Source organism: Chionomys nivalis, chromosome 18 (assembly GCF_950005125.1).
Source record: "Chionomys nivalis chromosome 18, mChiNiv1.1, whole genome shotgun sequence".
NCBI lineage: Eukaryota > Metazoa > Chordata > Mammalia > Rodentia > Cricetidae > Chionomys > Chionomys nivalis.
In genome coordinates this window covers 3421280-3433813 of record NC_080103.1, presented here as the reverse complement: position 1 = coordinate 3433813, position 12534 = coordinate 3421280, and the positions used below count along the sequence as shown (strand labels likewise).

At 50.7% G+C, this 12534-nt stretch overlaps 2 protein-coding genes across 15 annotated transcripts in view; one reads left to right on the top strand and one right to left on the bottom strand.

Annotated features, from left to right (window-relative positions):
- Positions 1 to 613: 613 nt before the first annotated feature.
- Lrrc71 (leucine rich repeat containing 71) lies at positions 614 to 9818 on the top strand. Its single transcript, XM_057793027.1, has 15 exons — positions 614 to 802; positions 2867 to 3016; positions 3096 to 3224; positions 3463 to 3538; positions 3614 to 3691; positions 4384 to 4452; positions 4708 to 4867; positions 4939 to 5022; positions 5104 to 5193; positions 6093 to 6242; positions 6392 to 6485; positions 6856 to 6944; positions 7860 to 7974; positions 8410 to 8531; positions 8776 to 9818. Exons 1-15 carry the CDS (start codon positions 643 to 645, stop codon positions 8884 to 8886), a joined length of 1677 nt encoding a protein of 558 aa, XP_057649010.1. The 5' UTR covers positions 614 to 642; the 3' UTR covers positions 8887 to 9818.
- The window catches only part of Arhgef11 (Rho guanine nucleotide exchange factor 11), a 145547-nt gene continuing 142825 nt past the window's right edge, over positions 9813 to 12534 (bottom strand). For all 14 annotated transcript variants that reach the window (XM_057793013.1, XM_057793019.1, XM_057793014.1 and 11 more), the window contains one exon: positions 9813 to 10830. In XM_057793013.1, the coding sequence (XP_057648996.1) occupies positions 10772 to 10830 (59 nt within the window). In that variant the 3' untranslated portion in view covers positions 9813 to 10771. The remainder of the gene's footprint in view (positions 10831 to 12534) is intronic.

Below are 12534 nucleotides of genomic sequence, written 5' to 3'. Positions count from 1 at the left end.
AATTTTTTTTTTTTTTTTTTTTAAAAGAAGTAACTTCCCTGCAGGGAGCCGCACCAATGCTTGAAATGCTGGGCTTCCATGTCAGGCTAGAGGAAGCAAAACTTCAAAGAGGCCCAGGATAACAAAATGGCAAGGATGGGACCTCCTGGATCAAATTATTACCAGACTGAGCCTCCAGTCCTCCAGTAACCTGCATAGAGGAGAACATTCAGTATCAGCCTGAGCAGCTAGCTTGGGCCCTTACCACTTGGGCCTCTCTCTAGAGAATGGACCTGAACCTCCCTTCTGAGTGTTCTCCATGCTCAGTGTTGCCCAACTCCCCACATCTCCATGCGTAGGGACTGTTAGGCGCTCGCCCACTCAGGACACGCGGATCCTGTGCTGCCTGAGCCCAACAGTACCAAGCCACGCCCACTCACTCCTGCCCAGGGCAATCAGGCATCTGTCTGCCTCGTGCGCACGCAGTCTTTGCCCGTTGATCTGGCCACAGCCCCACCCACCCAGACTCGTTGTCTTGGAGAGAGACTCCGCAGATCCTGCAGTTGCTGGCCAACTGGGTCTGGTGAGTGGCGATCCTCAGGGCGAGGCCCATAGAGTCCTGTCTCATCTTGCCTCTCACTCAAGGAGTCCAGAACCACCAGAATGTCAAATGAGCCGAGTGCTACGGGGACCTCACCTAGGACACCACGTCCCGGGGCCCAAAAGTCATCCGGTGCGGTAACCAAGAAGGGGGAGCGGGCTGCTAAGGAAAAGCCAGCAACTGCCCTGCCTCCAGTGGGTGAGGAGGAGCCAAAAAATCCCGGTATGCCGGCAGGGCTGAGGCTGGGTTATCAGTCCAGAGCTTTGCTTTACTATTGTTATTAAATTAAATCTGGTCTGGAACTTGCTATATAGACGAGGCTGGTTCAGAACTCAGAATTTTCTTTCTGCTGAGACTAAAGGTGGTCTCTTCAGGAGTTGGCCTTAAAGAATATATATTTCCTGGGGATGCTGACATACCCCATGAGATGTGATAAGATATGCCAGAGAAGACTGGGGCGGGGTGGGAAGACCCCATGAAGCTGTAGGAGGGGCTCTTGAGCAGAGCTATGGATACTCATTTAGCCAAAGTGGCCATGGACACAGTTCTGCTTTGGCATATTTAAAGAAAAGTATTAAAGTTAGATGAACAGGACCATGGCTTTTCTTGTAGAAAGTGACAGAACCTAATTTTCACCAATTAAGTGCAAAGAGAAAATTGTCAGGTGTCTTGATACAAATTTGATGCTTTTGTTAGCAAAGAGGGTCAGGACCCTGCTATCCCTGAAATGGAGATAAAACAACCTGGGAAAAGATTCCAAGGGTCCACCCTTTGCCAGGTGCTATCTCCATGTCCATGCTAGTGGCCAGGACAGGCAGATTATGAGCTGGAGAAAAAGCATCTCCCATAGAGAAGACAAGATAGCACTGAATTCCCTGGGCATAAATGGTGCACACTTGTAACCACAGCACTTGGAATGCTGAGGCAGCAGGCACTTGGGTTCCTGATAAAACTTGGGATGTATACAAAGCCAGGGAGAGGAGAGGAGAGGAGAGGAGGGCAGGACAGTGATAGCTGGCACGGGCGTGGAGGTGCAAGGGGGTGTCCTGGGAGGTAGAAGTGAGGGGCCCAACACAACCGAGTCCCAGGTTCCTAGCTTGAGATGCTAGCTGGGTTGAGATGGGATTCATGGGAAGAAAGCAGGAAGGAGGAGCATGCGAGGTGGACCTTCAGGAGTGAGGCTCTACAGCGGTAACGAAGAGTGCCTATGGTGTTGGGATGTTCAACCCCGAGACTCCCCGAGACGGGTCAGAAGTCTGCCTGAAGAGGGACAAAGAAAGCCCAAGCAGCTTTGGCAGATGCAGGGGAGAATTCGAGTGACAAGCATACAGGGACCCTGGGCAAGGGCAATATGGAGGGCACAGAGGTTTACGGTTGCCTGGCAGGGGCAGACATGAGTCTCACATGAGGTAGAGATGCCTGATACGTGTGTAGATTTAGAGGAAACTATCTGATGGCCCATTTCTCAAACTCGGGAGTGGGGCCATTTTAGCATTGGTGTGGGAGTGCAGGAGGACAGATTAAGTTCCTTTGAAACACTACACATTGGGAACAAATCTGTGAGAGCCCGGGGCGGCCAGGAGGATGCTTTCACGCTTCTCAGGTGATTCCTATGGATGGTAAAGTTTGAGGGACTCACTCTTGAGAGGTGAGTGATGCCAAGAAGGACGAGGGGGCATATCTAACAGAAGAGAGGCAGCCTGAGCTTGCACAGGGCTGTGCAGGGGCCACCCAACTTCCCCCGTCTCCTACCCTTCACTCAGTAAACTAGCTAAGTGGCTGAGCATTTCCTATGATAGTTGGGCACGGGAGTAAAGCTCCCCTCACCTTTGCCTCAAAGAGCTTGGTGTGTTATGCAGGTTCTGGGTAAGCTGGGACACAGTCCTCTGCTGGTGGCCTGGGTGCTGCTGTGGGTTGTTGGTTTGGAGGAGCCTGGGCTACCACGCAGAGAACTGAAAAGAGCAAGGGTCTCTTGGGGTTGCTAGACACCAAGTTTGCAAAGCCTCAAGATGGTAGGCGGTGGGCAAGACTGAAGGAACGGAACTTATCAAGGCAATGAGGATTTTCAATACTTACAAACTCTGGGAGACCGACTAGCAATACTATATAAAAAAGTGTTAAGAGGTCAGCAGCCTTGCTGGGCAGGCCTTGTCCCCCTCCGTGAGCTCTTGCTTTCCTCCAGTATTTTCAGCATAGGTCTTAGCAAGGTAGCTTCCACCTTGGAGTCCCTGTGAGTGTGGAGGTTCCCACGCGGAATGCAGGGCTCACTCTGCTGCCACCCCGCAGAGGAATACCAGTGCTCCGGGATCCTGGAGACAGACTTCGCAGAGCTCTGCGCACGGTCAGGCTACACGGACTTTCCCAAAGTTGTCACCCGGCCACGGCCCCATCAGAACTTTGTCCCTTCTGCCTCCATGTCAGAAAAACCCACCCAAGGTGAGCCATAGCCCACGCAGCTCACTCACTGGCGGGGCACGCTGCAGCTGCCGTGCCCTTATACTGCACCATTTTCTAGACGACCAGCGGCTGTCGGCATCCTGTAGCCAGAACAGCCTGGAGAGCAAATACGTGTTCTTTCGGCCCACCATTCAGGTGGAGATGGAGCCAGAGGACAGCAAGGCAGTGAAAGAGATTTACATCCGAGGTGAGTGCCGACTGCTGCTGCCTCTGCCACTCCCCTCCAGCTCCACCCCTCACCATCACCCCCCCCCTCCAGCTCCACCCCCCAGTCCCTGCCTCTACCACTCCCCTCCAGCTCCACCCCACCCCCACTGGCTCCGCCTCTGCCCCTCCCCTCCAGCTCCATCCACCACCACCGCCCCCCACCCAACAGTTCACATCAAGCCCCTCCCAGGCCTGAGATACCTTTGGCCTTTCTTCAGGTTGGAAAGTTGAGGATCGGATTCTGGGTATCCTCTCCAAATGTCTACCCTCCCTCAGCCAGCTGCAAGCCATCAAGTGAGTGGCGCTGTGGGAGGTCAGCCTCTGGCGGCTGGGAGGGTGGAGTCCAGCTGTTTCTGTTTCCAACACCAGCTTGTGGAAGGTGGGGCTGACGGATAAGACCCTGACCACGTTCATCGCCCTTTTGCCTCTCTGTTCCTCCACACTCAGGTCAGTTGTGGTCAGGCCCCAGTGCTTAAGGGGCCTGCCTGGGGTGGATGAGGGGGAAGTGGATACATACAGAGTCAGCAAGTCTGTTGGGTGGGATTCCCACCTCAGACCACTATTTTAGTCTACATGGCATCCACAGAGCCCTTTGAGGTCCCATCCTCCCCATGAACCCCACCCTTCTTAGAGATCATCTCCATGACTCAGTACAGTGAGGAGGAGGAGCCAGGAACAGATGCTGCTTTGCATATATGGGGATGTGGATGTGGAGGAGTAGCTCATGCAATTCCTCATGAGGCTGTGTGCAGGAAGACCTGGTGCTAAGTTAGCTTTCTAGGAATCACAGGGTGGATGGGTAGAAGGCAGAGCCAGGTTTAAGATAACCTACAATTAGTTTGTTGCTTAGCTGTCTGCCCCTTTCCAGGTTCCTACAGGGCCCTAGAGTTAACATTCTCTCTTCACAAATACCCCTCAGTGCTATCCATGTGGGCTTTCCTCCTGCGAACCAGATAGATGCGCTGAGAGCAGGGCCCTCACATGGTCATACTTCCGGAATTTTAGCCTGGGGAATATTTTAGTCATTGGGGGATATCCTTAGACTGTTTTCTAGATGCTCTCAAAGAACCATACTTGCACTGTTCCCCTCCCCCTTGCATGGCCTCCCTGGTGATTCCTCAGACCCCTCTCACTCTCAGGAAGGTATCTCTGGAAGGGAACCCACTGCCGGAGCAGTCCTATTACAAGCTCATGGGACTGGACAACACGTGAGATTCATTGACTTCACTTTCCTTTCTTGGCCTATCCCCCATTTGAAGTTATCTTCAGTCCTCACCTTTCCGTTTCCAGGCACCTTTAATTCCTGCCCCTCCACCTATAGATCAGACAGAACCAAGCCCCAGGAACACTGGTTCTCCCTGTCCCTGTCCCAGGAACACTGGTTCTCCCTGTCCCTGTCCCAGGAACACTGGTTCTCCCTCTCCCTGCCCTAGGAACACTGGTTCTCCCTCTCCCTGTCCCAGGATCGCTCACTTGTCTCTGAGGAACAACAACATCGATGACCATGGGGCGCAGCTCCTAGGCCAGGCACTGTCCACACTGCACAGCAGCAACAGGACCCTTGTTTCACTGAACCTGGGATTCAACCACATTGGAGACGAGGGCGCAGGCTACATTGCGGATGTGTGTGCTGTTGGGCAAGAAGGACTAGGGACGCTGACTTGCCAAGGGGCTTACAGGACTCTGTTCTCCAGGGCCTGAGGCTGAATCGCTCTCTCCTCTGGTTGTCCCTGGCGCACAATCGTATTCAAGACAAGGGAGCACTGAAGCTGGCCGAGGTGGGTTTTTGCATGCTGGGAAGGGCAGGGGGTGGGGAATCTGATGCAGGTGTCTGATGCAGGGAGCTGGACTTGCCTCAGGTCCTGCGCCCCTTTGAGCTGACCCACAGGGAGGTGGTGGAGAGGAGGCGCCTGCTGCTGGAGAAAGGATCGCAGGAGCGGTCGCGATCGGTGAGGAGCTGCCTGGTTCAAGGAAGGCTGCTTTTCTGCCCGCTGCCCATGACTCAAATTCCCTCTAGCATCTTGCCTTTCTGGATTCTGGAGACCCAGTCTCTGTCAAACCCAACTTGATGTTCTAACCACACTGCACTCTGGCCATTAGAGTGTAGTTAAAAGATTCTATCAGATCCCCTGGGCTTGAAATTCTCCCCACATTATCACTGCTTAACCTCCAAGTCTCACTTGCCTCAACTAAGCAGGGTAACTTACTTTTTTTAATTAAATATTCATTCATTTATTATGTATACAATATTCTGTCTGTGTGTATGCCTGAAGGCCAGAAGAGGGCACCAGACCTCATTACAGATGGCTGTGAGCCACCATGTGGTTGCTGGGAATTGAACTCAGGACCTTTGGCAGAGCAGGCAATGCTCTTAACCGCTGAACCATCTCTCCAGCCCGGTAACTTACTTTCTTCACAGAGTTGAAATGATTAAATGAGTTACTGTAAAGCATTTGAAATACTGCCTAGAACTTAGCTCAACAAAAGCTGCTGGCTGGGCACAATGCAAACCTTGTCAGTTAGGAGGCAGATGAAAGATGAGTTCAAGGACAGCCAGAGCCACAGAGGGAGATCCTGACTTTAGCCAAGATCTAGAGGTACTGTACAGTACACACAGGTGCTTGGTTTGATCCCTACCACTGCAACAAACCATCCTCCTCCTCATCAATAAAACAATTCAAAGTGAACTATTTCCCCTCCTGTGATGGAAACCTGAGCCTCCAGCCTATGCTCACCCGTTCTGGCTCCTTGCCAACAGCAACTCTGTCCCAGACCAATGGCCAGGCAGGGAGGTGGGGAAGGGAAAGAACCTATTTGTTTCCTCTGTATCCCCCAATTCTGAGTGCAGCCTTCCTCCTCCCGACATGGGGACTCCAAAACGGAGCGTGAGAAGTCTCAGACGATGGGGATCAGCAGTGTTGCTTTGGCGGACAAGCCAGAAAAGATGCAGACAGTGAAAACACCTAAGGGCCTGGGCAAGAAAAAGGAGAAGTCAGGGGTAGGTGTGCTGGGTGAAAGGGAACCTTGGGCCTTGAATAGGCAGGGTAGAAGCTTCTATGGTGTATAGGGCAGACAAGTCTCTGAGGCTCAACCTTCCTACTCTCTGGGAGGCAGGGCATCCATTGTGTCTTCTTCCGTCCTTCACAGGAAGTTGTAAAGAAGGAGGAGAAGTCGGGCTCTGGGCAGTCACCCACACAAGGAACCCCTAAGAAAGAAGATGCCACAAAGGCAGGCAAGGGGAGTAAGTTTGAGCACATTTCTCTGGGGATCTTCCCACAGGGAAGAAGAGCCTTAGAGTGCATGCAGGAGCTGGCTTTGGCATGGCTATGTCTGCCAGGAGCAGTTCTGTCTCTCCTTGGGCCTTATTTATTCCTCACCTTGAAATGAAGAGTGACTCCGCTTGGCCTCGACACTGTGACCCACTACCTTACCTCTCAGGACTAGACCTGTGGCTGTCCAGCTAGAGGGGAGCTCCCTGCAGTTGTTCCCATGTTCCCCTCACCCAAGTCTCAGAGTTTGAGGACTCCGCCTTACCAAGACCCTTTCCCAGGGGAGTTTGGGTGGTATCAGGGGGTCTGCTCTGTGCATTCTGGCTCCTCTTCTGGTCCCAGAGGTCACCATCCCCGAGCAGAAGATGAGCAAGGGAAAAGGGCCCAAGACGGGGAGCAAAGAGAAGCGCAGCATCCTCCTGGAGTCCGAGGTTGGTGCCGTCCGCGGTTTTCACTGCTTTGGCAGTGGTCTCTGTAAGCTCACTCCAGCCCACATGGAATCCTATCTGACCTGCACTTACTGTGGAGATGACACAAGTCCCCATTTCCCTTCCCATGTGGCAGACAGGCCCCTTTACCTCCTCATCTAAGAGGAACCCCAGTTTGGATCTGCTGTACACCTGAAGCTCTGTTCTCTAACATCTTCAGCTCATCACCTGCCCCTCCAACACTGCACAGGAACAAAGGATGCTTTTGCCCCACAGGTGCTAAGACACTTTGTCAGCACACTGCCCCATGCAGGATCAATCATCCTTAGGAAGCCTTCTTTGGGCCATCTGCTTCCTGGCTCCCAGTTCCTCTAGTCCTCCATCTTGTCCTCTCCATTCTCTCTCCATGAGGAGACTCCACAACCCTGTCACACACTCCCGGAATGGAAAGCCTTCTGGCTTCCAAGACAACTTCTGGTGGAGGATGGCTTTCTATTCCCCACATGACAGTCTCTGCCTCGGGCAAACTGCCCCTTCTCATCAGGACCATCAGCTTCCCAAATGCTCTTTAATGGAAGGATTACAAATGCTTATTAAAACCTCAGTCCCTCGAGAACTCGGTTGGGGAGCTCGCCTTCTTCCTTTGAATGTCTGTACACATTCAGCTTTCACTCCCACGTTGCCTCTTCTAAGGTCTCTGCTCTTAAGGGCCCAGCCACACTACATTCTTGTTTAATCCTCTGGTTCCCCACACCAAGGAATTTTCTGAGGGTATGGGCTTATTTATCTTTGTTTCTCCAGCACCTAGGATACAGCCTGAATTATAACCAGCACTCAAAACCTGTATGTTGAATGAATGAATGAATGGCCTGTTGACCAGCTCCCCTCTCCTCTGCTGCAATTAGTATTCTGCTTTAGCAGCTGGTTGTCGAAGCTACAGAGATGGTCAACCCTCTCCTGGAGCCTGTGGAGCACCGAGATGGGAAAGTTTTCATGCCTGGGAACAAGGTCCTTTTGCACCTCAACCTCCTCCGTATGTCTGCAAGCCTTACCTATCCTTACCGTGGGACTACCCAGGCTCCACTTTGCTAAGGGGTGCCACCAAAGCTCCATGGGGTGTATTTGAGCTGGAGTTGAGGGGAAGTGCTAGGTCAGGGAGGGCTTGAGTAAGATAGCTAGGTGGGGAGGAGGAATCACAGAGGAAAGGGGAAGATGTGAAGTAGAAAGAATAGGGTAGAGGGCTAGTTAAAAAGCCAGTCCTATCTCTGTGAGTTCAAGACCAGCCTGGTCTACAAGAGCTAGTTCCAGGACAGACTCCAAAGCCACAGAGAAACCCTGTCTCGAAAAACCAAAAACCAAAAAAAAAAAAAAAAAAAAAAAAAAAGCCAGTCCTGCCTAGTGAACTTGGGGATGCGGAGTCAGGCTGCCAGGTGTGATACCAGGTACCACTGTCTGTTTCTCCTCTCAGGAAACCGAATTACAGAAGTGGGGTTGGAAGGTTTCCTTACTGCCGTGCAATACCAGGTTCAGGTCTCCAAGCCCAAGAGTTCATCCAAGGGTCCCTTGGGGCTGCTGTGGCTATCCCTGGCGGTGAGTTCCTGGCCCATTTACAGAAGGTTTCATTGTCGCTATCCCTGGCGGTGAGTTCCTGGCCCATTTACAGAAGGTTTCATTGTCGTGATTCTTTGTTTCAATGCAGCAACCTTTGTTTTCTGTTGTCACCGATGGCATGACTGCCCTACCCTGCTCACCAGTCCTAACACTGTAAAGGGCATTGTTTTCTCTTGAGGACAAATCTTCATTCCTGCTAATGTTCCTTTTTTTTTTCTTTCAGAAAAACTGCTTTGACCCACTGTGTCCAACATACACCATGATTCAGGAACTGATGCTGCCAAGGGACCCTGTGAAGGCCAAGGTCAGGGAGGAGGAGGCCACAGCTACCTAGGCTTCCCATGGGAGACACCTTGGACCAGTATCAGCCTATTGCTGTGCTATTCTTTGAAAATCACTTCAGAACTGTTGGGAACATTTGGGCTCCTGAGTCTGTTCATATTGCCTGGTTAGACATGGCAGAGTGGTGGCCTGAATCACACGGTACCTGTTGGGATGAACTGAGCTCCTGGCTCCACCTTCCGAGTGTCCCAGCAGCATCCCCTAGCCCATCTCTGCCAGCATGCACACAGCTGATGATGGAACTAGGACCCATCCCCCAGCATCCTTGCTGCTTATCCCCAACCCATGTGTTTGCCGGGCTTGTGAGACAAATGCACTCTGGAGAGGCTACCGTAGCCATATTTGCATAGCGAAGGCCAAACATTAGACATGGCAGGTGAACAACCTGAACTCATGGACATCCAGAGCTGGGACTGCCAGGCTGCCTCTAAATTCTGGAGAGCCCATGCTAACCTACAGGGAATCTCCAATCTCTTTCATCTCTTGGCCCTCTGCCTGCCAACTTGCTGCCTCCGCACTGGCTGCTGAATGGCTCCAGGGACATCTCTCTCCATTGCTCTGAGTCCCAGACTGATCATCCATGAGGGCTTCTCCAGTTAGACCTGCCAGGTCCCCTGTCTTCAGCTATGGCTGTTGTATGGGATGTATGGGGAGGAGAGGGTGAGGGCAGTGAGGACTATCCTCTTCATGCTGTGCAGCTGAGGGCAGGTTATGAGATCCTGTTCCTTTGGGTGAAGTAACCACAAGGTCACTGGTCTAAACTCTTTTGAGAAGGCACACCCCCAAAACTTTGAGAGAGGTGACAAGACCTGGTGTGGAATGGTGTGACGAGGCTCTTCTGGCTCCCTCTACCCATTCATGACCAGTCACAACCAACATGCCCTGTATCAGTCTAAGAATCATACAGCCACAATGGAAGAATATTTAACTTTTCTTTAAAAAACTTAACCATGAAAGGAAGAAAATAAGAGTATACATTATTTTAACAGCAAAACAGTCATTTCCATATCTATATTTTATATATTATATATATTTATATATATGTATATATACACCTAGCACAGTGTGTATGTTTATCAGTGGGGAGTGGAGTAAGGGCACGGCGATGAGCCAATGTTGCTGTGGCCCCGGGGAAGGGTCCTGAATTAACTCGGACTCTGCTTTCTTAGGGTCTGTTTTGAGCTCCTTAACGTACCTGCTGTATTTGTTTCTATGGGGCAAATAGGGAAGGGGTGAGCATGAGCGAGGCAAGATGCTCCCCACGGGCTCGTCTCCTGAACAGCCTGGAGTCCGGGAGACCAGGGAGACCTCCCTGGCTGGAACACAGGCAATCACCGCCCTGAGCTGGGCTGCTGACTGGCTCTCATCTTATTGGTCTCTGACGGGTTGAGCATGCCAGGGACAGAAAAAAGGCTAAGTTATTTACAATGGCAAACAATGCACATACAATAGACATATTTATAGGACACTAAAGGGACAGAGGAGAGCCAGGCACCCAGTTGTCTCGGGCCTAGGAAGGGGAGGAAAAAGTGCATTTACACATAAGCCTTCTCCTTTGACTTGTATACCTGAGGGTACTGTGCACCCAGTACACCCCACATATGCTATGTAGCTGTGTGGAGTGAAGGGGTAGACCACTGCAGGAGGCCAACTGCTGTGATCAGCATGCTCAGGAGATGAAAGCCATGGAGATTTGGCCAAAAGGAAGAGACATTGAAACTGGACTCTGTCCAATGTGAACAGATCAATCAACATGCAGGTCTCTCCTTGAGCCTCTGGCATCTGTCAAGGGGAGGCTTGGGTCTCCTAGTGTTGTGCTCTGGCTCAGGCCAGACTCTGGTAGAATGGAGAAGCCAAGGCTCTGGTTGTCTGGATGGCTATGGTCCTGGTGATGCAGCTGTGTCTGTGGCACTGTCTTCCAGGGGGTTGTCGGAGCCTGTGGGAGGAGGGCGAGGGTTGAGAAGCTGGCTAAGTTTGCAATGTTCTGTTTCAAGTCCCAGGCTTAACTCTTCAGCACCAGCTGTTGGTGACAAAGCTTTCTTCTCCAGAAACTCTCCTTTATTTTTATTAAAATAATTTTGCTGGTGTGTATGGAGTGTGTATGGAATCAGCTTTGCAGGAGTCAGTTCTCCTCCACTGTGTGAGTCTTGGGGATTGAACTCAGATGGTCAGGTTTCGTACAAATGCCTTTAAACACCAAGCCATCTCGTCAGTCCAACCCTTGTTTCTTGTGGGACTTCAGCAGGTCTGAGTACCTCACTTCTGTCTGGCATCCAAAACCAAGACAGGTAAGTGTTTTAACTTTGAGTCAAGCCATGGCAGTGGCCTTCCCTCGAAATCCAGGTTTGAGCCACTAAGAACCTGCAGCAGAGGTAAAATCTGGTCCTCCTGGTACATGACCTCCTCAACATAAAAAGAGAGTTCTGGGGGCTGGAGAGGTGACTCGGCAGCTAAGAACACTTGCTCTTAGAATGGAAGAACTCTTCCAGAGGACCCAGGTTCAATTCCCATCATCTATATATGGCAGCTCATAACCATCTGTAACTCTAATTTCACAGTATAAAAGTTGCCTATTGGGCTGGAGAGATGGCTCAGCGGTTAAGAGCATTGCGTGCTCTTCCAAAGGTCCCGAGTTCAATTCCCAGCAACCACATGGTGGCTCACAACCATCTGAAATGAGATCTGATGCCTTCTTCTGGCCTGCAGGCAGACACACAAGACAGAATATTGGATACATAATAAATAAATAAATATTTAGAAAAAATAAAAATAAAAGTTGCCTATGGCCTCCTTAGGCATTGCATGTATGTGGTATACAGATTTACATGCAGACAAAGCATCCATATACGCAAAGGATTTTAAAAAGAGGGCTCTGTACTTCTGGAGGCATCACAATTCCTGACTTCAAACTCTACTACAGAGCTACAGTACTGAAAACAGCCTGGTATTGGCATAAGAACAGACAGAAGTGGTGGCGCACGCCTTTAATCCCAGCACTTGGGAGGCAGAGTGCAGGCGGATCTCTGTGAGTTTGAGGCCAGCCTGGTCTGCAAGAGTTATTTCCAGGTCAGGCTTCCAAGCTACAGAGAAACCCTGCCTTGAAAAAACAAAACAAAAAAAAAAACAACAAAAAAAAAACCCACAAAAAACAAAAAGGACAGGAGGACCAATGGAACCAAACTGAAGACCCAGATATCAATCCACAATACCTACGAACATCTGATTTTTGACAAAGAAGCAAAAAATATCAAATGGAAAAAAGAAAGCATATTCAGCAAATGGTGCTGGCATAACTGGACATCAACATGTAGAAGAATGAAAATAGACCCATATCTAACACCATGCACAACACTCAAGTCCAAATGGATCAAAGACCTCAACGTAAAACCAACCACACCGGCCGGCGATGGTGGCGCACACCTTTAATCCCAGCACTCGGGAGGAAGAGGCAGGAGGATCTCTGTGAGTTCGAGACCAGCCTGTCTATAGAGCTAGTTCCAGGACAGGCTCCAAAACCACAGAGAAACCCTGTCTCGAAAAAACAAAAAACAAACAAAAAACCCAACCACACCGAACCTCAAAGTAGGAAATACACTTGAACGCATTGATACAGGGAACCACTTCCTAAATATAATCCCAG

Coding starts and splice junctions, on each gene's coding strand:
- Lrrc71 (XM_057793027.1), top strand. CDS start 643: ATGTCAAATGAGCCGAGTGCTACGGGGACCTCACCTAGGACACCACGT. Junction 5,194..6,092: donor CGCAGGAGCGGTCGCGATCG/GTGAGGAGCTGC, acceptor TTCTGAGTGCAG/CCTTCCTCCTCCCGACATGG. Junction 6,945..7,859: donor GCATCCTCCTGGAGTCCGAG/GTTGGTGCCGTC, acceptor ATTCTGCTTTAG/CAGCTGGTTGTCGAAGCTAC.